The sequence below is a fragment of the Chelonia mydas genome, chromosome 6 (genome assembly GCF_015237465.2).
Source record: "Chelonia mydas isolate rCheMyd1 chromosome 6, rCheMyd1.pri.v2, whole genome shotgun sequence".
Taxonomy (NCBI): Eukaryota; Metazoa; Chordata; order Testudines; family Cheloniidae; genus Chelonia; species Chelonia mydas.
This window is the reverse complement of record NC_051246.2, coordinates 52,483,533-52,510,852: the sequence shown is the minus strand read 5'-3', so window position 1 is coordinate 52,510,852 and position 27,320 is coordinate 52,483,533. Positions and strand designations below refer to the sequence as shown.

General features: G+C 42.1%; 1 protein-coding gene across 5 annotated transcripts in view; it reads right to left on the bottom strand.

Annotated features, from left to right (window-relative positions):
* CAPRIN1 (cell cycle associated protein 1) overlaps positions 1 to 27,320 on the bottom strand; it is an 80,890-nt gene that overhangs the window by 19,489 nt on the left and 34,081 nt on the right. For all 5 annotated transcript variants that reach the window (XM_007067962.4, XM_037900006.2, XM_037900007.2 and 2 more), the window contains exons 5-14: positions 22,471 to 22,709; positions 22,248 to 22,330; positions 19,158 to 19,295; positions 18,549 to 18,601; positions 18,370 to 18,456; positions 6,971 to 7,126; positions 6,466 to 6,574; positions 2,925 to 2,986; positions 1,425 to 1,535; positions 634 to 783 (exon numbers count right to left, since the gene is read on the bottom strand). In XM_007067962.4, the coding sequence (XP_007068024.2) occupies positions 634 to 783; positions 1,425 to 1,535; positions 2,925 to 2,986; positions 6,466 to 6,574; positions 6,971 to 7,126; positions 18,370 to 18,456; positions 18,549 to 18,601; positions 19,158 to 19,295; positions 22,248 to 22,330; positions 22,471 to 22,709 (1,188 nt within the window). The remainder of the gene's footprint in view (positions 1 to 633; positions 784 to 1,424; positions 1,536 to 2,924; positions 2,987 to 6,465; positions 6,575 to 6,970; positions 7,127 to 18,369; positions 18,457 to 18,548; positions 18,602 to 19,157; positions 19,296 to 22,247; positions 22,331 to 22,470; positions 22,710 to 27,320) is intronic.

Genomic DNA, 27,320 nt, shown 5'->3' with positions numbered 1-27,320 from the left:
TGCGCCTGGCATGGAGGGGCAGGCCTGGCCCTTGTGCTGTGTTAGGGTAGGTGCACCCTCATTACAAGTCCATGTCCCTGGAGGGAAGGGGAGGGGAGGGGAGTGGGTGCCCTGCAGGGTGATCTCCCACCTCCGTGCAGCCAGTGGCCCGTGCTCACCGTTGCCATGCTGGAGCCTCCACCTCTATTTATTTACAAATAAAATTTGCAGGTTTTTTAAATATTGTGCAGAATTTTTAATTGTTTTGCACAGAATCCTATTAGGAGTACTATTTACAAGGTGTGAAGAAGGTATTTGAATAAACAAGTCTGAAATCGCTCTGACAACCATTACTGTCAGTAAGAAGGAACTGAGAAGAGCTGAGGGTGGCTCCTCTTATACTAGCACACAGTGGCGAGTGGCCACAGGGGACACTCCAGCCACCCCAACAGGTACCACTGAGGGGAAAAAAGTCTCTGACATATGTGCACTAGGCATGCACACACCTACAGTGGAATGAACATGTGCAACCACTAGAAGAAGAACAGAGCCTATTCTAAGTGCAATTCTAGATTCCAGGGTCAAAATAATGGCTATCAGAAGATTTGATTAACAGAACAAAGTGATTCAGCATTAAGTTCATTTGGTACTTACTGTTTGCATTGATTGGAATGGAGCTGCATTAACGTTGATTCCACTGCTATGTAAAGGTTTGCTAGACCCAGCCTGGAATACCTGTGGCTGGGGTGCAGTAGGAAGTGGTGATGATGCTGGGGTTTGGTCTGCACTCAAAGACAGTGAAGCCTAGCAATTGAAATGAAGAGCACTTAAGCAATAACTCATACAGCAACTGATTATGTCAAGTCATCCTAGACCAAATTATAGGCAAGGCCTGTAAAATACTGCTACTGACATGAGCTACCTCAACTAAACTGTAGCCCCCCCGCAGCACAACTGGATGAGTGAAAACAAACAAGTCTTCCCACACTCATGAACCTCAGAGAACGAGAGAGAAGTGAGTGAATGGAGGAAAAGCAAGTGCCCAATATGACACCTACTAGCCATGGTCAATAACGTCCTCCAAGCTAGCATCCTGTATGCTTATGCGATGTAATTCTCCACAAGGTGCTCCACTGAAAAGTACTAGCCCCTCTCCTCTTTATCAGCATCTAGCTGCTGGTGATTTAATAAATTTAAGCCTTGAATACAGAGGACTCAAACAACTGCTACCAAAAATGTAAGATTTCACAAAATTAGAAGTCACAAATAAGGTCAAAGCATTTGTAATAATTACTACAACATAAAAAAGGCCTTATCAATTGACACCTGAAACAAATATTTTAACTATGAAGCTTTATCTTCGAAGTGTCATACACTACCCCTTTATTCACACCTGCAGATTGAGATAGTATATGGCTCCTAAAATAAAATTTAATAGGACTTGCCTGAATCTGGTCAATTGATTCTTTCTGTGGCCGTTGCTCTGTTGTATGAGAAGGCTGATACATGGGCTGGGATGTTGTGTAACCCTCACTTGTAGAAGAAACCAAGGGCACCTGCCAGAAAGAATTTAAGATTAGTAGAAGCTCCTTCAAGTTTTACAAACTGGAGAACCAGACAAGACAACTTTGGAAGGAACTGTGCCTGTGGTAAAAATCTTGTTATGGATACACAAAATTTTTACTAATATCCACAGTAGCAATATACTTATGGATAATTTGATTAAATTTAGTAATGCTGAAACAGGGGCAAAGCGAATTTATTTTAATTGATTTGTTCTAGTGTACACCCAGTGCTCTGGAGAAAAGTTCTAAGTTCATTTATATTTTTGTCCAATCTAGTTGAAGGTGTAAGCTTTGATTTAAATGAAAATTCTTCCTACTGTTATGTCTCCTAAGAAGACCACAAGAGAAAGCACATAGCATACTAGGGATGAAGAACAGTGTGTAGCAGCAGGCACAGAGGTGATGTTTGTTGGCATGAACCCACCCGAACTAAATTTACCTCCTTTTAACTCAACTTCCTTGCAGGCTTTATGGCCTGATGGTAAGTTAGGGGGTGAAGCAGACCAGTAAAGTTGTTTTAAAAACTGCTCTGCTTCCATCACCAACATGATCTGAAACCACCTGCAGAAAAATAAAAGCACTGCCTTGCAACAGAGGTTTGATGGCAATTCTTGAGAGGAAGTCCACAAGACTGGTTGCCAGAGTCACCTTTTTCGAACCATCACATGTCCCTAATCCATTGTACAGCAGAGCTGGAAGCAGTTTAGCTGCTAGCTACATAAATGGTTGAGGAATGACTGTTAGAACTCGTTTGGACCGGCGGTGGGGGTGTGGGGGGGAGTGCATTGAGGAAAACCCATAAGCACCACTTAACATTGTAAAATGCAAAAAAAACCCTGGAAAATATAAAGTGGGAGGGAGGGGGGGAATGAATGCACCCAGGGCACACGCATGGCCCCTAAAGCAGAATCCGTGTGGACAATCACTCTAAGAACACACATTTCCCACACAGAGTTTAGTCTAAAAGGCATGTTACTCCTAATGCACACATTTTCAATCTCTGTTACTCCACATGGCACGTCCTGTTGATCTTCAATGGTGAAGCATTTGTCAGTCTTCTAGCAGGGACACTTCCTGCTAGTCTCCATTCATTCCAGGGCTTTTATGCCTCTACTGAACAAAAAAGTCATGAGACCCTCTACACTGTCACTGATTCTTGTATCAGCTTTTCCCGATGTAAATTCAGCCACTATCAAGTTCGCAGACACCAAAATTGAAGGGGAGTGGAAACTAACAATACCAAAAAATCTTACAAGAAAAAATAAGCTTGATTTCTGATGCATCTAATGGTTAACCTCTTCCAACACAATAGTTACCAATTAAAATAAACCTAAAGCCAATTAAAGATCTAGTAAATGATTTATCGAGCATAGATCTTACCTGTGTAGCTTCTGGTTGCACAGGAACTTGGTTAGGCTGGGCAAGTCTAGATTCAGCATGAACTGGAAATACAATAAACTTTTTATTTACTATGTAACTGTATACTTCTTACATGGTATAAATTATAAGCAGGACTGGAAACACCACCTTTTACTAAGATTGCCCAACACAGCCCATAATAAGTTGTTTACAACTCTGCCAAACTAACATTTTGGGTTGAAATTTTCCAGGTTGATTGTGAGCCTCAGGATGAATTTTGGGGGGGAAATTGCAGCTAAAATGGTTCATCCATTGTGGAGAACAAGGACAGGGAATCTTGGGTTCCATTCCAGCCTGTGGAGGGGAGTGTTCCCATGTGGGTACAAATTCTTCTGACTGTTTCACCTCTTCTGCTCCATCACAGTCCTCTCTCCTCCTCACCCTGGCTCCTTGTCCCAGTCTCTAGCAAGTCCCAGTCCTGTGCCTGACTCCATTCAAGCGCCAGTCCTCCCCCCTTGTCTGCATCTGAATCAGGCAGTGTGCTCCACTGTGCTGCCTGGGCCCAGCAGTGAGTCATTGAGAGTACAGGAAAGAGACGCCCTGATCACATTTCAGGTGCCCAAACCTGGCTAAGCTGGCAGCAGCCTAGAACTGCAGTTGCAGCAAAAGGCCTGCTCAGCCCTGAGCTGGAACATTCTCAGTGCAGATGGAATCTTTGGGGAATTTGACTGCTAAAATCAAAGTCTCTACTGAGCACATGAACCACAGTTTTTCAGAGGCTTATAAATTGGCATGATGTGGGTGGGTTTTCATGAGGACAGCAAGAGGAACATCCCTGCCACAACAGCCACAACCTTCAGAATTTCAGGTCTCTTCTCCAAAGCATGATGCACTAAAGCTATTTGTAGAAAAACTCCAAGAGTTTTTAAAATGGGCAAAACATATTTTTCTTGATTCTCTCCATTCCTCTATCAAATTTCTGTCAAACCTACTGGCAAAGTGTCCCATTTTCTCTACTGCTAGTTGACACAAAGGATTACAACCTAATACTACTATCAGGTACTCTGTTATCTCAAATGTCAGGGCTTGGAGCAGTGGATCAAAGATTCCAAACCCACTGATGACTCATCATACAATGATCAATATGTCACATAATGGAATTCTGATTTTTTAGTTTGCTTTTTTTAAAAAAAGGAAATTACGTACACAAGTGTTAAATGTTCATTACGGTTGCAAAGTTAAGTAGGGCTGTCGATTAATCACAGTTAACTCACACAATTAACAAAAAATTTAATCACGATCCATCAGTTTTAATCGCACCATTAAACAATACCAATGGAAATTAATAAATATTTTTGCATGTTACTCTACATTTTCTAATATATTGATTTCAATTTCAAACACAGAATACAAAGGATACCGTGATCACTCTACATTTTTATTACAAATGTTTACAGTAAAAAAAATAGTATTTCAATACACTTAATACAAGTACTATAGTGCAATATCTTGAAAGTTGAACTTACAAATTGTAGAACTATGTACAGAAAAAACTGCATTCAAAAATAAAAATTTAAAACTTTAGAGCCTACAAGTCCACTCAGTCCTACTTCTTGTTCAACCAATTGTTCAAACAAGTTTGTTCACATTTGCAGGAGATAACGCTGCCTGCTTCTTGTTTACAATGTCACCTGAAAGTGGGAACAAGCATTCGCATGGAACCGTTATAGCCAGTGTTGCGAGATATTTATGTACCAGATGCGCTAAAGATTCATATGCCCCTTCATGCTTTGGCCACCATTCCAGAGGACATGCTTCCATGCCCGTTAAAAAAATGTGTTAAGTTAAATTTGTGACTCAATTCCCTGGGGGAGAATTGTAGGTCTTCTGCTCTGTTTTACCCGGATTCTACCATATATTTCATGTTATACCAGTCTCGGATGATGACCCAGCAGACTGTTCATTTAAAGAACACTTTCAATGCAGATTTTACAAAAACCCAAAGAAGGTACCAATGTGAGATTTCTAAAGATAACTACAGCACTCAACCCAAGGTTTAAGAATCTGAAGTGCCTTCCAAAAAATCTGAGAGAGACGAGGTGTGGAGCATGCTCTCGTTAGTATTAAAAGAGCAACACTCAGATGCGAAAACTACAGAACCCAAACCACCAAAAAAGAAAAAAAAAAAAAAAAAAAAAATCTGTTGGTGGCATCTGACTCAGATGATGAAAATGAACATGCGTCAGTCTGCACATCTTTGGATCGTTAATGAGCAGAACCCATCATCAGAATGGATGGGTGTCTTCTGGAATGGTGGCTGAAGCATGAAGTGACATACGAATCTTTAGTGCATCTGGCACGTAAGATATCTTGCAACACCGGCTATAACAGTGCCATGCGAATGCTTGTTCCCACTTTCAGGTGACACTGTAAACAACAAGCAGGAACCATTATCTCCTGCAAATGTAAACCAACTTGTTTGTCTGAGCGATTGGCTGGAGAAGAAGTAGGACTGAGTGGACTCATGGGCTCTAAAGTTTTAAAGTGTTTTATTTTTGAATGCAGGTTTTTTTTGGTACATAATTCTACATTTGTAAGTTCAACTTCCATGATGAAGATATTGCACTACAGTACTTGTATTAGGTGAATTGAAACATATTTTTTTTTTGGACAGTGCAAATATTTGTAATACAAAAATATATAAAGTGAGCCCTATACACTTTGTATTCTGTGTTGTAACTGAATCAATATATTTGTAAATGTAGAAAACATGTAAAAAATTGAAATAAATGGTATTCTATTATTGCCCTAAAGTTAAGCACTCAAAAAGGTTAGGCAATGTCAGAATTAATGTTGCTTGTGCAACTATATTCAGCCCCCTTGTGCATATGCATGATAGTGTCTTTAATTACATGGTCACAAACTATTCCCCCCCCACACAAAGGATTCCTGACTCAGAGCACAGAATGGATAGTACTCACTTAACTGAGCAATTATTCAATATTTTGTTTTCTCCTTATCATTTAATGCCTATTTACTGCACACTGATCAAACCCTGCTCTGAAAACAGAATTATTAAATTTTCACATGGGCTTTTCTATGGTGTTCATCGGCATAGTGTCTAAGTGACTCACAAGTACTTTTTGACTACCCCTGTGAGATGAGGGAGTATTATCTGAATTTTACAGAAAGGGAACTGAGGCACAGAAATTAAGGTCAGAATTATCCACTAAATCCAGAAATATTAGCCTAAGCACAGTGACATGTCCTTCACGAGCCAAATGCTTGGTCTTACGTTCAAATAATTGAAAGGACACCCAATTACCAGAGATTTTGGGCAATAATTTATACACCAATGCCACAAATGAAAATTAGAGCAACAGACTACTAGGTGTCTACAAAGTGCTCTGCAGCACAGCTATATTCCATGAAAATCACATAATGACCCCACTGAATGTCAAGTGGGTTTAACCTTAGAGATAGCAGGGTTAGGAATGACTGAAATCAAGTTAGTTTTGCAAACCTCCCCCAAGATGCAGTTTTATGATTTACCATTACAAACCTGGAGGGCAAACCATCTGAGGCATGTCCAAGTTTTGTGCTGGATTCATGGGCTGTGCTGATACGATGGCAGGATCAAGAGCCTGATTTTCAAACTCCAACATGGAATCCTAATAGAATAATTCAACAGGATTAAAAATGTATTAAATTAGATTGTTATGATCAGGGATTTGGTCTTTTTTTTTTTTAAAACGAAAAATAGGAATATCAATATATTTAAAATCAACTAAGATTTCAAGGATTCTCCTGCACCACTTACAACCCCAAAATTAAGGAACTTACCTCACAACTATGAAGTATACTCCACTAAAGAAGATAATTTAACTATGGCAGCTTGTTTTCATAGGCAAATAGAACAAAGTACAAAAGACAAGCAGGTAACCTGTTCTTTACTATTTAGATGGCTTTATTATTTTTACTTTGGATAACTGAGGCATTACTAACATAACGTAAGAAAGTTTAGTGTCCCTCTTAAACCAGTTCACCACAGCAGAGCAACTACATACCTGCATGAAGTTGTATGGGCCCTGCATCTGTGCCATAAGGTCCTGTACTCGCTGTTTCCTAACAAGAGGGTCTGCTTGAGTCACAGTACTGAGAGCATGGGGTTCAGGAACTGGAGGAGATGTAGCTTGTGGTTGTTGCTGGAGTGAATTTACAACCTAGTGACAAAGTAACAATTGGCTCATGGGTTTCATCTACATATTTGGTTGAGGATATCAGAAACAATTTATCAAAAAGAGTAAAAACTTGGAACTTTGATGACAAAGGTTTGGCAAACTAGTAAGTGCAAAACAACTCAAAGTTCTTGGAAAAGAGTATGACTGTATCTTTCTACAATGCTAGCACAAGGGCCTCTATTACCAGTACATAGGTTTCCTAGGAGGTTTAATGCCTTATTTTTCTATACATTTCCTTTGCTTTTTTCAAAACTATGAACTGCTCAAAGAATGCTGCTGTGACAAAAGGTTTAGCAACCATTACAATTACTTCAATTATTCAATATCCATCCACGCACCATCATGGTGCATTGTTTTTGACAGGTGAAATGCAAAAATCAGTTATTTGTCTACCAATGAGACTAAGGAAGTGTCTACACCTGGAAGTTTATCAAAATAGTTATTCCAGAATAACTCTCCATGTGGGCACACTCAGGGTACGTTTACACTTGCAAAGTTAGAGCGCCGCTCAGAGAGCGCCAAAGGAAAACCACTGTTGTGTTCTTACACTGACAGCTGCCTGCGCAATAGCATGTTCACACCTGCGGCACCATTCAGAACGGTGCACCATGGGCAGCTATCCCACAGAGCACCTCTTTCTCTTTTGCCGCTAAGACTTGTGGGAAGGCCTCATGGGGCATCCTGGGTCCTGTCCAAATGCCCAGCGATTCACTGCTTCGCATCCCAGCAACCACTGTGCTTCCGTCTACATTTGGCGCCATCTTTCAATGGTTTGTGTACTGTGCGCCCTGCCCCTTTCGGGCTGCAGAAATGGATCCCAAGCTGTTGACCAGTATGCTGTTCACACTGACCAACACATTACGAGTGACAGTGGAGTTATTCCTTAAACTACAAAAGCAAGGAGTGAGACATTGATCTCGCCACATGTAGTAGCTACTACACGAGATTGCTTGTGGCATTCACGGAGGTGCTGACGACAGTTGAACGCCGCTTTTGGGCTCAGGAAACAAGCACTGAGTGGTGGGATAACACTGTCATGCCCGTCTGGGATGATGAGCAGTGGCTGCAGAACTTTCGGATAAAGAATGCCACATTCATGGGATTAGGTGACGAGCTTGCCCCAGTCCTGCAGTGCAAGGACACGAGAATGAGAGCTGCCCTGTCGCTGGAGAAGCACGTGGCGATTGCACTGTGGAAGCTGGCTACTCCAGACTGCTATTAATTGGTTGCTAACCAGTTCGGAGTGAGAAAGTCAACCGTTGGAGTTGTGCTGATGGAAGTACGCAGGGCCATTAATCGCATCCTGTTCCAAAAGACTGTGACTCTGGGCAAGGTGCGCGACATTGTGGATGGCTTTGCACAAATGGGCTTCCCTAACTGTGGAGGGGCGGATCAATGGCACACACATTCCAATTCTGGCACCAGACCACCTAGCCACCAAGTACATTAATTACAAGGGGTATTTCTCAATGGTTCTCCAGGCGCTTGTGGATCACCATGGGCATTTCACAGACATTAACACAGGCTGCTCTGGAAAGGTGCATGATGCACGCATCTTTTGGAACACTGGCCTGTTCAAGAAGCTGCAAGCAGGGACTTTCTTCCCGGACCAGACGATCACCGTAGGAGAAGTCAAAATGCCCACTGTGATCCTGGGAGACCCTGCCTACCCCTTAATGCCATGGCTCATGAAGCCATATACGGGGCAACTTGACAGCAGCAACGAGTGATTCAACAACAGGCTGAGCAAGTGCAGAATGACTGTGGAGTGCGCATTTGGCCATTTAAAAGACTGCTAGCGATGCCTATATGGGAAGCTGGACATGGCCAATGACAATATTCCTATGCTTACAGCCGAGTGCTGTATACTCCATAATATTTGTGAAGGGAAGGGTGAAAGCTTCACTCAGGGCTGGACCGCAGAGGCTCTGTGCCTGGAAGCTGAGTTTGAACAGCCAGAGACCAGGGCTATTAAAGGGGCACAGCGCGGGGCCATGAGGATCAGGGATGCTTTGAGGCAGAAATTTGAAGCTGAAAGCGACTAATATTTGTGGCTATGCTTGGGATTGCAGTGCCTGTAATGCTAGGTGGTGACTGGTGCACATGATGCAAGAAGGGGCCTTAACATAATCGTATGTTGCTTTGCAGTGCTCTTTTTGCTTTCACTTAACAGAATAAAGATTGCTTTCAAACAAATAATTCTTTTATTGAAGAAAAAAACAACCAAAAGAGAGAGTCAAATGAAAAAAATCATCAGCAGGGAGGGGGATGAGGGAAGGGAAGGTCTCAGGAGGAGGAGGGGTCCCAGGACAGCTACAGATTTGTGTATATCCAGGGATCATACCCAACCTCCTTTGGATTACGATGCAGGGGGTGCTGTACTGCAGCAGGGCCAAACTGCAGAGGGATTGGTGTTGAGTGCAGTGGGAGTCCACACTACTGGACTGTGAGGGATGGAATGCTGCAGGTAGAGAGTGGAGCCAGGAGATTGATACGAGTGTGTTGGCGGTCTGGGGGCAGGGCATGGTAAAGAGTCTTGCGACCGTGGCTGCAGGGGAATGCGTGCGTGGTGCTGCTCAGTTTGAAGAGCTAGTATCACCTTGGCGCTCTGTAACTGTTAAGAGCCACTCTGTGGCTTCTTTCTGGTGTGCTGCATTCTCCTTTTGGTCCCTCTTCTCGCTGTACCGCCACTCCTTCAATTATTTTTTTCTTAGCGGCAAAGTGCATCATAACCTCACAAATAAAGTCCTCCTTAGTTCTTCTTGGACGCTTTCTAATTCTGTGCAGCCGTTCTACCGCCGATAACAAAGAGGGAGGCTGTACTCTCAAGGTCATCTCTGTGAAGTTTAAATGCAACATTTTACAGAAGCAGTATTGTTTGCAACACAGACAACACTGTTACAGTGCTTTAAAAACACAGCCAGTACTCACACACCTGTCACTAACTGGCAGTCCCCAGGCAAGCACACATGAGCCTCAAGACCCCCAAAATGGTGAGTAGCCGCAGGGGCAGGGTAAATCACTGTTTCTGGACCCTGCTGTACACCGGGCACGTGGCTCTTGGGTACCTGGGGAGAGCCAGCACTGTAAGGTTGGCCTGATAATCATTCCTATTCCCCACAGTTTCCACAGGAGGTGATTATGGAAGATCTCTCGCTTCTGAGGGTGAGCAGGGAATCAAGGGAGGGTCTTCTCCAAGCCTGCAGCTTCCGCCCTGGCTCTTATGCAGCTAGCCTGTGTGCAGCAATGGTCCCCCCACCAGCCATGGCAAAGTGGCGCGGGAAAGTTACTGTTAATGGGGCAAGAAACAAAGCAGCTCTGCCGAGGAACCTGTGGCAGCAGATTGCCCAGTATCTCCACGAGAGATTCCTTGAGATCTGAGCGAGATTCCCATGAAGTGGGAGAGTCTATCAACAGCCTGTTCCACCGCTCAGGCTAGGCATGAGGTGGGAGACAAGCCTGCTTTCTGAAACCCTCCCGCCCAACAACTCGCTTCAGCAATTCCCAAAATCAGATCCACTTACCAGGGGCCTCCTCTCCTGTTTGCGTTTCGTCAACCTCCAACTGCTGTAACTGGCTAGGCTCCAGGGTAGAAAAGAGCTCATGACTCCATGCATCTCTGGCCTCTGAGTCATCCTCTACCTCTGGGTCCCCCTCCCCCTCCTCGTCCAAGATTGCCTCCTCCTAGATCGGTCCACACTCAACTGGCACACGAGCCAACTAAGTATCCACAGGGTCTTTCTCAGTGGAGGTGGGATCGCCACCAAGTATCGCGTCCAGCTCTTTGTAGAACCCACAGCTCGTGGGCGCAGCACCAGAGCGGTAATTTGACTCCTGCGCCTTGTGGTAGGTGTTCTGCAGCTCCTTCACTTTGACCCTGCACTGCAACGTGTTCCAGGTCATGGCCCCTTTCTATCATGCATCTAGAAATCTGTCCATAGGTATCATAATTCCGACAGCTGGAACGCAGCTGTGACTGCACTGCCTCCTCTCCGCAAATGCCAATGAGGTCCAGCAGCTCTGCATTGCTCCAAGCAGGGGATTGCATGGAGCAGGCATGGCCACCTGGAAAGATGCGCTGAGACTACTGCACGCATCACCGAGCAAACAGGAAGAGGGCTTTCAAATGTGCAAAGGAATGTATGGGATGGGGCTGAAGGATGGTCACCTCAGGCCAGGGCAGTAGAGTTCAAACAGATGGCCAGAAAGGTGAAAACAGGCATTCTGGGACACCTCCTGAAGGCCAACTGCAACGCTGTAATCACCACGGTGTCTACACTAGCACCGCAGTGCTGTAGCCCCAGTGCAGAAAGCTCTACGCCTCTCGTCAGGGTGGGTTTTTTTAGAGCACTGCATCTACACAGTTTCTGTGCACTGACTTGGCAACGTGTACACCTTCAAGTTATAGCGCTCAAAACTGCTTTACTGCGCACAAATTTGCCAGTGTAGATGGGGCCTTATTCTGAAATCAAGAGTGTTTTTTTCCAATTTAACTTAAAAGACACTCAATCTGCAATCAGGGAGTTCCACATGGAGTTATTTCTGATTATTATTCAGAAACATCTATTTTGGTAAATTTCCAAGTGTAGACATGCCCTTATAGTCTGTTTCAACAGGGTTTCTAAATCTTAGGTAGGCCTAACCAGCTTTGTAGGGACTTAAGTAACCAGATGTTATTCTACATAAATTGCCTGAGAACGCAGTAACCTCTGGTCTCAGGCAGCCTGGTCTAGCGAAAATGAGCGCCCAAACAGTATTCTGAGACAGGCCCAGAGGCATGGTTAAGCCTGGAGGTGCAAGTTAAGATGCTCAAGCAGTAGTCTCTTAAGTCTACTCTGCAACCTGTATACCCTGAACACAAACAGTATAGAGTAAAGGATCTCTGCCACACATTTGGAGAAAAAGAACAGTGGGATTTTCTTTACACATTAGAGTCTCGGGGGGGGGGGTGTCACAGTAACAGGACTGCAGTATAGCATATGATTCCATTCAGGCATGAAATAACTGAGCAGCAGGAGATGGCAAGCAAGAGAGGTTAAGGCTTAGAAGAGGCTCGTAACTGTGTCCAAGCTTGAGAACATTCCCTGCTGATCCCCAGAAGCCAAAAACAGTGGTGGCCCTTTCAAATATTAATTGGGATCATTACTGGTAATCTGTCCAGAGCCTCTCTGTATCTAGGAGTTAGTAAATGCCAAAATCTAAAGAGTTACAGACCAGCTTCAAACAGACCCAACATCAAATTATGCAGAAATGCCTTTGAAATCTAGCTGTACTGGTCATTGTAAATGGTGCACATGGCTTGAGGGGAATCAAAGGAAGAATACAGATTTTAGGAACAAAAAACATACCTAACATCTGATTGTCTAACATGAAGACTGTTCACAGTTGTGATGGCTAATACTCAGAATCATGCTCTCGGAGGGGGAAATTCTATGATTACAGTATTAATTTCTGTGTCTTCATAGCTGGGTTCCTTTTGTCTCACCCTCAAACGCTGTCAGATGAGCTACTTTCCGATGGTGTCCAAAAATGGTCTTTTATTTCGCTACAACTAGGTGTCTACAATTCGTTAGTTTATGTGAATTATTAGTTCACCTATGATATTCTGCACTGAGCCAGCATTTCCAGAGATGGGTATGGCTATTTGCGCCTGTCCAATATTTTGGAGGCACTGATTAGTGTACAGATATTCCTGACTTATATTCCTCTTCTACAGCATTTGATCACAGATACGTGAAGTTAATTTAATACCACTTTAAAAACAATGACCGATTTCCACTTCCACAAAAAACCCAGACTTAGCACCAATTTTGTGGGACTGGTGATGTTATGTTTTCCAAAAGATACCCACTGGAAGTAATTTGACATCACTAGATGTCTTGAGTGACCGTGGAGCAAAGGATGGAGGGAAGTGTGGCATTCAGAAACACAACAGCAGCTCCCAGAGAGCACAGCTTCACACGGTAGTAAAGTTTTGAAAATCCTAGTGGCTAGGAACCCAGCTGAACTGAACACCCAGCACCAAGAATAAATTTAAAAACCCACCAACTTCCACCCACATTTTGGTTTAAAATTCCTCATGTCCAAGTGCACACAATTGGCCATCCAAAGAAGACCCTTTGAAAATTTCCATTATAAGTACATATGATTTAACACCATCTCAGAAGCATTGCCCAAAGTGAGGACTTTTTGTTTAAGTTTTTTAAGTCTCCTGAAAAGATTACACTACATTTAATTCCCTCTCACTTTATAAGGCCCAATTCTACATTTTTGCTTTGTACAATCCCCAAAATGCCAATTATGGAGTGGTTCAGTGTGAAATAAAATAGAAAGATTGTTTGGAGAATGGAAGTTAGATTGTAAAATACATTTTGAAAACAATGATAAGATCGCAAGTATGGATTCCCCCTCACTTAGATGTTGGTACAAAGCTTTGACAATAATTGATTCCATTTTTTTAAAAGCGGACACAAAACTTGGTTAGCAGCTACTGGCTTAATATAACGAGGCTGTAAGTCTAAAAAACCATGGTTTGAAATTGACTAGTAAAAACATCCAACCTAAGTAGTTTTGAGCAAATCTATAAAAACTGGACAGTTTTTGCATGAAATTTAAAACTGCATCTTTTAAGAAATGTAGCACGCTGAATTAGATCAGAGAAATGCAAGGCTGGAGGGAACCTCAAGAAGTCATCTAGCCTCCCATGATGATGCAGGATGAAGTATGCCTACCACCAATCCTGTCAGATGCTTGTCTAACCTATTTCTTAAAGCTTCTGTAGCCCTATGTAACCTGTTCTAATGCTTACCTAGCCTCATAGTTAGGTATTTGCCCAATATCTAAACTAAATTCCCCTTAGCTCAGGCACTAATTTTTTAAGCCATACAAAAATTTGCAGAGGGGTAAATCTTGAGTATATCTTTGTAATGAGTAGTTTTTAAAGAGAATTTAAGATCACGGTCATTTCCACCACCACACCGTTTCCTTCAGAAGTGAACATTTCTCCTTCAGAGAAACTCATGAATTGCCTCCTTTCAAAACATCAAATATTTCTCAATACAACCAAAGCCACAGGCTGCCCTCAGTTAAGATAGATGCCGACTTCTGAGAGCAAAAGGGCTGGCATCCTCCCTGATAAAAGAATGGCTTAATTCCCATTGCATGATAGTGGCTATCTTCGCCAAGAGAAGCTGTGACTTCTGTCCCATGGAATACATTGGGAGATGATGGCCATTTTAAAAAGACGGCTATTCTTTGTGAACTTCTCTGAGGAAGGCTTTGTATACTAGTCTCTACTGAAGAGCAAAAACCATACAATTACGAAGAATGGAACGATGTGACCCTTAATCTTCAACATTTCTTTCCATAAACTACCCCACAGAACCAGATCGACACACAGGGCAGGAGAGAGCAGGGGGGAGGGGGAGCATGCACGTACTTAAAGGGCAGGAGGACTAGGGTTTACTTTCCTACCACTTTGTATTGTTCTGGAAATGCAAAGCAGCTGTAGACCAGGTTTAACTGCCCAGTAGTAATACCATGAGAAAAAATACGTAAAGGCTCTTTAAAAATCATTTCATGTAGGACTACTACAAGTTTTAAAATTTATCATAATTGTTTAGCTTTGCATAGCATCACTACTGTGTAGAGCTGTTTGAGAGTCCAACTGCACCTTAATGCTTGGTTAACTTAAGCTAAACCTTTACTCAATTTCCTGGGTTTATGCTTCTTGTTTTGGGTATAAAATCCTAACTTTTTTAAATTCCAAATTACTCATACTCAACCTTGCTGCCATCTTAATTAGGGTTGTCAATCACCGTTAACTCAAACGATTAACAAAAAAATTAATCTCAATTAAAAAAAATTAACCGATTTATCAGTTTTAATTGCACTGTTAAACAATAGAATACTAATTGAAATTTATTAAATATTTTGGATGTTTCTACATTTTCATATATATGTATTTCAATTACAACACAGAATACAAAGTGCATATTTTTATTACGAATATTTGCACTGTAAAAATGATAAAAGAAATACTATTTTTCAGTTCACCTCATACAAGTACTACAATGCAATCTCTGTTATGAAAGCGCAACTTACAACGGTAGGGTTTTTTTGTCACATAACTGCACTCAAAGACAAAACAATCTAAGATTTTAGAGCAGAGGTCTCAAATTCCCAGCCCGCAAGCCATCTGCGGCCCACAGGGCTCAACTCTGTTGGGGCCTGGTCTCCCCATTGGCCCCACGTGCCGCCCCCGGGCACTCCCTCCCCCCAGGCAATTTACAATGACCCAGGGCCCCGGCAGCGCAGCAGAGCAGAGCAGCATCTGCCTGCTCGCTCCTGGTGTCTGCCGGCCCCTCCCTGTGGCCCCACAGTGGGGAGGGGCTAGGTTGTGCCTCCATGCGCTGCCCCCGCCCTGAGGACCCCTGTGGCCAATGGGAAGCTGCAGGGGCAGTGCCCGGGGGCAGCAGCGTGTGGAGGCCCCGCAGCTTGCACAGTTTTGGATCCCCAGGTAAGGGCTGCACCCCCCTCCCAGAGCCTGCACCTTCCCCCCCCCCCCCCACATACCCCTCCTAGAGCCTGCACCCCAATCCCCTACCCCAGATCTCCTCCCTCACCCCAACTTCCTCCCAGAGCCTTAGGCAGGTAGGGAGGTGGAGTTTTTTTGGAGGGGGGGCGGGTTCTGGGAGGCATGAGTGACATTATTGGTCCGCTGAGAGGATTTGAGGACTGGTACTGACCCTAAGGTAAACTGAGTTTGAGACCCCAAGTCTACTCTGTCCTACTTCTTGTTCAGCCAATGGCTAAGACAACAAGTTTGTTTACATTTACAGGAGATAATGCAGCCCTCTCATTTACCAGAGAGCAAGAACAGGCATTTGCATGGCACTTTTGTAGCCAGCATTGCAAAGTATTTACGTGCCAGGTATGCTAAACATTCATATGCCCCTTCATGCTTTGGCTACCATTCCAGAGGATATGCTTCCATGTGGATGACGCTCAATAAAAAAAAAGTGTGTTAATTAAATTTGTAACTGAACTCCTTGGGGGAGAACAGTAAGTCTTCTGCTCTTTTACCCGCATTCTGCCATATATTTCATATTATAGCACTCTCGGATGATGACCCAGCACAAGTTCATTTTAAGAACACTTTCACTGCAGATTTTGACAACGCAACGCAGCGTGAGATTTCTAAAGACAGCTACAGCACTCAACCCAATGTTTAAGTGCCTTTCAAAATCTGAGAGGGATGAGGTATGGAGCATGCTTTCAAAAGTCGTAAAAGAGCAACACTCCAATGCGGAAACTACAGAACCCAAATCACCAAAAAAGAAAATCAACCTTCTGCTGGCTGCATCCATCCGAGTCAGATGATGAAAATGAACATGCATCAGTCCACACTGCTTTGGATCGTTATCGAGCAGAACCCATCATCAGCATGGACGCATGTCCCCTGGAATGGTGGTTGAAGCATGAAGGGACATATGAATCTTTAGCACATGTGGCATGTAAATATTTTGTGACGCCAGCTAAAACAGTGCCATGTGAACGCCTGTTCTCACTTTCAGGTGACACTGTAAACAAGGAGGCAGCATTATCTCCTGCAAATGTAAACAAACTTGTTTGTCTGAGTAATTGGCGGAACAAGAAGTAGGACTGATTGGACTTGCAGGCTCCAAAATGTTACACTGTTTTATTTTTGAATGCAGTTTATTTTTATTCATCGTTCTACATTTCTAAGTTCAACTTCATGATAAAGAGATTGCATGACAGTACTCGTATTATGTGAGCTGAAAAATATTATTTCTTTTTTGCTTTTTTACAGTGCAAATACTCAATCAAAAATATAAGCACTGTACACTTTGTATTCTGTGTTGTAACTGAATCAATATATTTGAAAATGTAGAGAACATCCGAAAATATTTAATTATTGTTTAATCATACGACTAAACAGATTAATCGCTTGACAGCCCTAATTTTAATATAGGTGGGGGGCGTTGTTTTGTTTTTTAAGACAAGGAATGGGATTTAAGCATCAGAATATGGCACAGTCAGCTGCATAGTTATACCAATGAAAAATCTTCTAGCTATAGACTGGTGTCTCACATCCATTCTAAGTACTGTTCATTCTGAAAGCCATGAATAAATCTGTGGATCATGAATTTCTGATGGACTGGCTATAATATCTGGCAGAGCACATATCAAGATGGTTCCTCTTTTCTCAAGAAATCCTGAAGCAGTGACAGGCAGTTACTCCATCTCAAGGCTGAAAGAGCAAGGAAGACACAGCATGGAGTCAAAGGGAATAAAAATATTCTTGGAAGGGGGCAGCTCTGGAACTTGATTCTGCATGAGATTAAGCTGAACCAAGCACTAATCCAGTCATATACACTGAAAGATTACTTTGTTCATATTATATACACATACACACACACCCCCCCCAATGGATGGAGTAAGTTCATGTTCAATCCACCAATCAAGAAGTTATGAAGTAAGACAGTGGATAACTATTCTCTCCAATACATGAAAATGTGTGTAAAGAGCCCCTGTTTTAGTAGAGTGGTGGATTTAAATATTAGATAATAAATCTATGTAAGTCACAGTATTTGTAAAATTATTATTATTAGTGTTGTAATTCATGTGTGCAAAACAGTGTTAAAGCTGAACACTCATTTTCATGACTTGTATGAAGAATGAATAATGCATTAACAGTTTTCTTTTTAAGTACGACTTTTCTTCTAGAAGTAAAAATATAGGTAGTACATATAGATTTATCTACGTCTGAGCAGACTTGTGAACAGCCAGCAGGCAATGTAAACTGCGGTTGAGTTTATATGTGGAATTAGCAGCTGTATCACCAGGGAACTGCATAAAGCAATACAGCTCCATAATGCTGTCAATAGCTGTAACTACAATTTAGAAGCTCTACACTGGCTATGCATCAGTGACAATTTTAAAACTGCTTGTTACTCTTCTAGTTCCACCTCCCAAACCTACTACTACACTACTAAAGTAACTTCACCATTGAGATTTAGCTTCATGCAAGGTTAATGCTATAGAGATCTTCGAGCTGGGTACACAAAACCGGAAAATATGGTCAGCTCAAGACTGGTAAAACGGTTATTTTTGCATTAAAATCTATTATGAATGTTTTGAAGAGTTGTGAGTCAGTGAAAACAGAGACTGCAATTTTACCAGCAGCACATAAGACATCTTACCTCAACCGTTTCAACTGTCCACTCATCTACCTGTTCCTTCTCACTGCTGCTGAACTGAGTCTCCGCCATGAACTGTCTGTTTACAAACTAAAATAAAAATGAAAAAAAAAAAAGGTATGAAAGACAGACAGTGGCATTAAAACTAAAATAGTGACTGCGATCTTTCCACTGAATAGTACCTCAGTTGATTCAACTTCACTTGGTTCAGTGTATTCTTCTGTTGGCTCAGGTTCTATGAGAAAAATATACTATTTTAGGCACATTCCATTAAGTAAATGTATATGTTACTCTTTCCTTTTGACTCTGAGGGGGGGAAAAATAGTCCAGTCCCAACCAGTAGTTTAACAGTGTATCTTCCTTTGACAAACACTGTTTTTGTTGAATCTTTGTGATTTTAGAATTATGAGAACATAGGTTCTGTTTTTAAACCTACAGCTCTACAGCAAACTGGACTGCAAGGGAAACATTTGCCCAATCAGTGAAGATCCCATTAAGTGGCTGTGCCTTGTTAGGTTGCTGCTATATTCAGGATTTTAATTGCTAGTTAGCTCATTCCTAACATTTATGCACTTTGCATTTATCTAGTATGTAGCCAGGCTACATATGTTCTTTTACAAAGCATGAAATTCTGTCTACGGCACTAGGCTGACTGAATAGTTCAGATATAAGAGCTTGATTTATTTCACATTTGTAATTATTTTTCCACTGCTCTCATGGACCCCAGCAAGTAGGGATAACAGTAGACCTACAACTTACATATGGAGACCAAAACAGATAAATGTACTTACCAGCTTCTGCTACAGGATCTTCCACTGCAGGTGCAGGGGCTGCCTCCTCTTCCTCACACAATCCATTCTGATGGTTGTGAGTACTATCAAAATAACTAGTTAGAAGAATGCGTTCAACAACATCCTTCAAGGCCTTGTCTGCAAAGGAATTAAACTCTGGTCAAGTATAGACAAAGATCATAACTGTTTTCCAGGATGATGTCTGTTCCCCCCCCCCATCCCTCCCCAAAATCTCAAAACTTATTTTCCATTTATTGGTAGGCAACATTTACTGTCCAGAATTAGTCTAATGTCACTTTGAATTTAATTATCTACCATGGAATGTCCTCTGGAATTTAACGATCAGAAATTAAAAGCATTTCCTGAGTTGTGCCAGCACTGCATACTGCCTGTTTATACATTAAACCACGGTAATTTAAAGAGCAGCTAACAACTTCAAAGTTATTTTGAAGCAATTCTTCTTCTTGAATCTATGAAAAGCTGAACTTCATTTCTGATTAGATCCTAAGGGGTAAGTATCTTAAAATGTACCATGAAATAAGTTGTTAGACACTGGTAACTCAAGCATATGCAAGATCTCCGTGAGATCTGCGTACACCCCCCCTAGAACCATAGCATAACCCTAGAGTCCTGGAACGACTGCAAAGTCTAGGGTTATGCTATGATTCTGGGGGGTGTACATGACGGTGGTCCAGAAGTGCCACTATGGCAGTCAGAGACAGCAGTATCATCTGCAGCACACACCTGGGGAGCATGCTTCCCCCGAGACAGGGGGACTGCCCCAGAAAGGGGCATAGATCCCATAGGAGGATGCAGTCAGGTCGGGGGTTTGACCAATCCACATGCCCTCCCCTGATGGTCCCTTGCCACTTGCGTGCATTTGGTAAATAATCTGCAAACTGAACACTCCTCTTTAATGTAGGCTTTTCCTAGGGCCAGCAAGCCCCACATGTGGGGATCACTCCCCCACACTACAGATGTTTAAACCCTGATGAACACATCACCAGGGAAAGACTTAAACTACAGGTAACATACGCTAAATCTAACACTATATTAAGGGATTGTGAGGTGAAAACGACAGAGCTCCAACCCCAGACACAGGCAGTAAAATGGAAGTGGGGGCACACCGCACAGAGCCAGGGGAGGTGCTAGTCATAAGGCATAAGCACTGCCCCTCTACAGGTACGGCTTAGAAAAGTTTCTTCAGCTTTGGCTGGCGCGCACGCCCACACACCCACCCTAAATGGACTACACAGCTGCATCTACTCAGAGACGAAGAGATGCATCAGCCAGGCCAAGTAATCTGCCAATGAGAACTTTTGACCTGTGTCCAGTCTTTATCTCACCAACATATTACAACCCATTTGTTGCATGCAAATTAGCTACAGAAGAATAGTGGCAATTGGTTGGGATACATGGAGTCATTTGACATCAGAGGTAAAAGTTGACCTGAACCTGTCTGTAAGCCTATATCATAACTATATACAATTTTTAATAACTTAGCTTTTTACAAAAAAAATTCTTCAAATATAGCATAGACACAAGATTTCTATTACTTTTATATATGGAAAGTTTGAAGAATTTTCTCCCGTTAAACTCATTTGGGAGTGAATTTAAGTATGGTAGATGCTAAATTTCTTAAAGAACACAGTTTTCAATGGATTTTATGTCCAACTAATCTACTGAATTTTCAGAAATTTACTTCTGTGCTCAAAAATTAAGTTGTGTAACTTTGGATGATACACTGCATTTTTCATATATAGAAAAGAAGTTAAATCCTTGCTTTAAGTGCAAAATGGAATTCAGTCTAAAATATGGAGTCACAACAAGCACCTCCCTAATAAGCTGAATGCACTGTAAACCATACATCTACATATCTTGGGCCCACACAAGAAAATCCTAATAGTATCTAGTTGTCACTTAAAATGCCATGTTTTGTTATAATTTACAAGTAATTATTCTTTTGTGCATTATTTGTAATACTGAAAATACTAAAAACAAAACCCTGATTTTAACACCACATTTTCTAGCCATGAAGAAAATAGAGAACAATTTCAACTGTAGAATAAGCAGCAACTGTAAATGAAAGCATACGCAAAGATTGCTTTTTCTTGACAAAATTCTGCTTTACGTACAAAAATATTTTATCTTCCTAAAACTCTAAGTTATTTTCAACAATTCTTGACAAGGTTAGCACATCCTTATGTCACATTTTCAGCCTAAATTATCTATTTGGTCCAAAATCACAACGTATAATTATGTCAGAGAATTATTATCTCAACAGTTATAGCAGTTTTCAGAGAAAAGCAACCAACCCTGGAAATATTAAACCCCTTATCCTTTAATGGTTTATCTTATTCACACAAATATACTTCAAGACATCCATTCTGTGAAATATAATTGCTGAGATTTGTTTTAACACCACACTCCTTTAATTCCTCCAACAGGAAGTTTCATTTCATCTCAAATTAAGCAATATGTTTGGATATATAGCTGTTTTCATAAAACCACATATGTAGATGGATTTACTTACACTAATAAAACAAACCATTTCTTGCTAAGAAACCAGATGATATTCTTGCCAGATTTTCCAAAGAGCTTAACTCCCATTTAAGCACCTCAACAGAAGCTGAGGTCGCCTGAAAATTTGGCTACCATTTAAGCATTCCATTAAAAAAAAAAAAAAAAAGTCATAATTTGCCTTGTTTAAGGTCTAAAACTAACCAAGTACACATTTAGTTGAAAAATATTCCTTGCATAACCCACAGTTTTCTAGAAAGCAAAAAACTGCTACTAAGCACGATCAGTGACAGAACACTGCTGAAGCAGCAGAAACTGGGGGCCCAGTAAGTGATGAGTAAGGTTGTGTCAATGCCAAATACAATATGCACTAAGTTAGCATTTCACTGAACTACAGTTACAACATAGCTGAGACTAAGATAATTCAGTCACTATCCTGACAAGCAATTAGCAAAAGATAGCAATTCTGACAGTTAAAACTATAATCACAGGCATTTGTAATGTAACTTTTACTCATATATTTCGTATATTTTTTCCTTGCATTCAATCTTCTACTTTAAACATACTTACAGGTAGTTCCACAAACAGGCTTATCCTTCCCTTCCAGTAAGTCCCACAGGTGAATGGATGCTTGTTCATACTGTTCGTTCAACCTTCAACAAAAATATTAATTAACTGAAGCATAACATTACTTGACAGGTCTCAAAATTCTTATGCTGAAGATAATTAGAATAAATGCACTGATCAATATTAACATTACAGAGATTACTTAATAGTAAAACTATCACATTACCTCATCTTCATGTCCCGCTCAGGGTCAACTAGCTTGTAAAACTCATCCAGCATTGTCAGTTCCTCCTCTGTCAGTACAGGGATGCCATTTGAGCCCTGTTTCAGGTCACTGCGCACTTCATCGTCTCCTAACTTGTCCAAAATAAACTGCAGCTCAAGTACAGTCTTTAAACGTTTCTGTTCAGCTTCTTCTCGCATCAGCTGCTCCCGGCGGGCTGTCTTCTTTATTGTTTTCTGGATCTGCTCAAAAGGAAAGGGGAACATTAGACTACTTAAGATAGGTTTCAGAGTAACAGCTGTGTTAGTCTGTATTCGCAAAAAGAAAAGGAGGACTTGTGGCACCTTAGAGACTAACCAATTTATTTGAGCACGAGCTTTCGTGAGCTACAGCTCACTTCATCGGATGCATACTGTGGAAACTGCAGAAGACTTCTGCAGTTTCCACAGTATGCATCCGAGGAAGTGAGCTGTAGCTCACGAAAGCTCGTGCTCAAATAAATTGGTTAGTCTCTAAGGTGCCACAAGTCCTCCTTTTCTTCTTACTACTTAAGATAGATCATTTTGAGTTGTAGTCTAACTCGATCCAGTACAGAATCTATGTGTCCAGGGAACTGGCTTTTACATGCCACCACAAATACTATAATTTTGTTTATATAAAGCCATGGTACTCAAGACTGAGGTGCATGATCCGCAAGTGGTTCTTTGATATGACTCTTGCAGCTCTTTACAGAACATACTAAAATACTGTGATATAATTAACAACCATAATGCTTTTACATTATTAACCGATTGTAGTTGACAAAATAATACTTGGTCAATCATTTTGCTGTGAGAATTTATCTATCTATCTATCCACACACAGCCATCATAATGTTTAAACATGAATATATAGTACTATGGTAAATGAATCTATGAATTCACAAAACTGTGGCTCTTTTGGGTAATGCAAATCACTAATTTGGCTCCTGAACCACTGAGGTCTGAGTACCACTGCTATCAAGCTACTGGCTCTAATCATAATCAATATAACCATCTCTAAGATTTTACCAAGATATTCTTCATATGTAGTGCCAATGAAAGTATACTCCACTAAAAGTGAAAAATAACTGACATTTACCAACATTATCGAAGATCAACTTTAGAGACCTACCGTTGGAATATTATATCATGATCCCCCACCAAATCCACTTGTCTATTCATATACAGAGTTATAAAAAGTCAGATGGAAAGGGCTGTGCCAGAGCAGTACAGGAATTCAGCTTCAGGAAAGAAAAGGAGCACAGGCGCTCCAGAGAAGAGGAAGAGCAACCCTTCATCATCAATCTGCATAAGTACTGGTGACAAACAAAATAAATCTTCTGGCTAGTGACCTCAGAGGTTCACACAACAAATTTTTTGGTGGCCTCAGAGCATGGCCACCAACTACTACTGGTCGTGGCTCTGACAATTTTTCCTAAAATACTTTGTTTTTGTTAAAGTTAATTATGCACATACACATGTCCAAACCATTGCAATTTATTTATGTAAGGTTTGGGGGGAGGTCTTGGGTTTTTTTTTCACTCAGTAATAAAAATGTACAGTTGTCTCTATTCTTTACTGGACCTAAACAGAATAGAGAAACAAATAAGGTGCTTTGCACGTTCTTGTCTTTGTTGTTGTTTCTTTTCCTTTTTTGGTTGCTTTTTTTTTTTTGCTGCTGCTGTAGAAAGGTATACTTGTATGTTAACATCACTTTTCACAGCCTCCCAGCTAGCTACTAAGTCTGCTGTGAAAAGTGGTATTAAACAAATACAAATATCCCCGTTCACAGCAGATTTACTCAGCCCTTGTAAGCCCAGGGACAAGTTAAGTCCTGGACGAGGTGAGTAGGGAGGCAGCAGGGGCCAGGGGCAACTGGGGGGAGAGGGGAGGAGAGAGAAGAAGGGAGAAACCAATTCTATTTCTCCAAGTCACGGAAGGACAATGACTTTGTTCCTTGGCAGATTGTGGGATTCATTTAAAAAGAGATGCAGCAGGGAGAAGACTTGGTGGCATGGTAGAAAGAAGAACAATTACTTATTTTACAGTAACTGTGGTTCAAGACATGTTGTCCATGTGGATGAGAAGTTATTCACCTTGTGCAGTAACTGAGGTTCTTCGAGATGGCTGTCGCTGTGGGTGCTCCACTTTAGGTGTCTTGGCACCCTGTGCTTGTAATCTGAGATTTGTAGTAGCAGTGCCTGGTTGGGCCACCTATGTGCTGTAGCCATCTCGCGCTTCTCCAAGTGGTTACATAGCAGTGCACAGCCAACCATCCCCCAGTTCCTTCTCTACATCAGAAGATGGCATTAAACTCCAAAGTGTGGGCTGGCGGGGGGGGAGAAGGGAAATAGTGAAGCACTCACAGGGACAACCATCTCGAAAAACCTCAGTTACTGCACAAGGTGAGTAACCTTTTCTTCAAGGAGTGTCCTTGGGGGTGCTCAGTGGAGGGGTTTCGGAGTTGGTTCACTGGACGGTGGATAACACTGAGTCCAAACTGAGTGTCTGCTGCTGATTGTTGTTCTAAAGCATAATGTTTACTGAAAGTATGGGCGGATGCCCAGGTAGCTGCTTTGCAAATGTCAGTGACAGGCCACAGATGTTGATAACGCTCTGGTGGAGTGTGTGTGTGTGTGTGTGAACTCCAAGTGGAGATTGCAGACTGCTTGTTTGATAGCACAAATGAATACATACAGATATCCGTTTGTATAGTCTGTTTTGAGATGGCTTGGCCTTTCGAGCGTTCTGTTATGGAAATGAATAGTTGAGATGATTTTCTGAATGTTTTTGTTCTATGACGAAAGCTAATGCTCTGCAAATGTCTAGCGTGTGGAGTGAAGCCTCCCTGTTGTCAGTATGGTGCTTCAGGAAAAATACAGGTAAGTAAATGGGCTGATTTAAATGAAAAGGGGTAGCAACCTTGGTTATGAATTTAGGGTGCGATCATAGGAGTACCTTATCCTTAAAAAAACGTAGCATAAGATGGGTGTGCCATTAGGACACCTAATTCTCCCACCCCATCTTTGCTGATGTGATGGCAATTAGGAAAGCAACCTTCACTGTTAAGTGCAACAAAGCAAGTTGCAAGGGATTCAAATGAGTTTCCCATGAAACTGCATAGAACAAGGTTGAAATCCCACATGGCAGTAGGGTCTCTTAGTGTGGGATAAGTGTTTTCCATGCCTTTAAGGAAGCATTTAGTCATCAGGTGAGCAAAGACAGTGACTGCGTCCACCTTGTCGTGGAAGGAGGTGATGATTGTCAAATGTAATCTGACTGAGCTGGTGGATAGCCCTGATTTTTTAAGTCCCAGAATCCTCGACTATATACTAGGGCCGACTGTGGAAAAAATCTGTTTATACTTGCACTAAGTGCCGAATCGTTTCCACCTGTGTGTCTTTCTTGTGCTTAGTATCTCACCGTTCGGTAGAGTAACTTTCACTTCCTCGGAACAGTCCTTCTTGACCCCCATTAGCCATGGAGTAACCAGGCCTTGTGGTGGAGTACTGCGAGGTTGGGGTCACGGACAAGCCCTGCATCCTGTGACAGAAGGTGAAGCACTAAGGGAAGGGTTCGAGGCAGTTTCACTGCCATCTGTCTCAGGTATGGGAACCACGTTCGTCCGGGCCACGTGGGTGCAATGAGAATGACCCTGGATTTGTCCTGCCTGATCTTGTGAACGACTCAGCTCAGTGGCGGGATCAGAGGAAAAGCATACATCAGTGGCGCTTCCCATTTTGTGAGGAGAGCGTCGCCCACGGAGTGGTGTCCCAATCCAGCCAAGGAGCAATATTGTGGGCTCTTGGCATTCTGAGCTGCTGCAAATAAATCTATGGAACCCCCATAGTTTGAGAATTCTGGGATCCATCTCCGACTCATGGATTTGTGAGAAATCTCTGCTTAGTTGGTCCCACTGTTGCGTTCCGACATCTCAGCAGATAGGATGCCAATATCTCTATGCTCTTGGTGTTGCACCAATTCCAGAGGTGTATTGCCTCTGCACATGGAGGGTGTGATCGTGCTCCCCCTTGACGATTTATATCGTACATGCATGGTATATTGTCAGTAAGGATCTTGATGGCATTGTTCTTGATTTAAGGGAGAAAGTGCTTGCATACATTTCGGACTGTCCTTAGCTCCAAGGATGGACTCCGCTGGGGACCAGTGGCCATGGATTGATTTGTCACATAAATGTGCCCCCCAACCAACTAGAGAAGTGTCTGTCATGACTGGAAATTTTTGTTGGAAAGGGGATTCCTGAGCAGACGTTCTGTGGTTGTGTCCACCATGTTAGCGAGTCTTTTATGCTGCAGGGCTTCTGTTGAGAGAATGTGTGTGTGATATATACACGGTTCGAAGCCAGGCCTGTAAGCATTGCATGTGGAGCCTGGCATATTGTACGACAAACATTGTTGGCGACGTGCTGCAAGAGTTGTAAATATGTGTGGCAGATGTTAGTGGGCTGTCCATCACTGTTGAAATTTAGGTTGACTAGGGTAAGGAAGCACTGTGGGGGTAACACTGCTGTTTCTGTGAGATGGCTGAAGTAGGCTCCTATGGATTCCAACAGTTAGACAGGAACCAGGGTGGACTTCTGTACATTTATTTGTAACCCAAGGTCTGTGAATAGGGTTATCGTGGTTTGCGTGGCATTTAGCACTCCTTGCTGCATTAGTGCCCTTATAAGGCAGTCATTTAAGTATGGAAATATCACTCCTTGTTTGCAGAGGTGAGCTGCAACAACAGCGAGAACCTTGGAAAAAAAACTCTTGAGGCAGCTGACAGGCAGAAGTACACAGTACACAGGCAGGGTAGCACTCTGTATTGGAC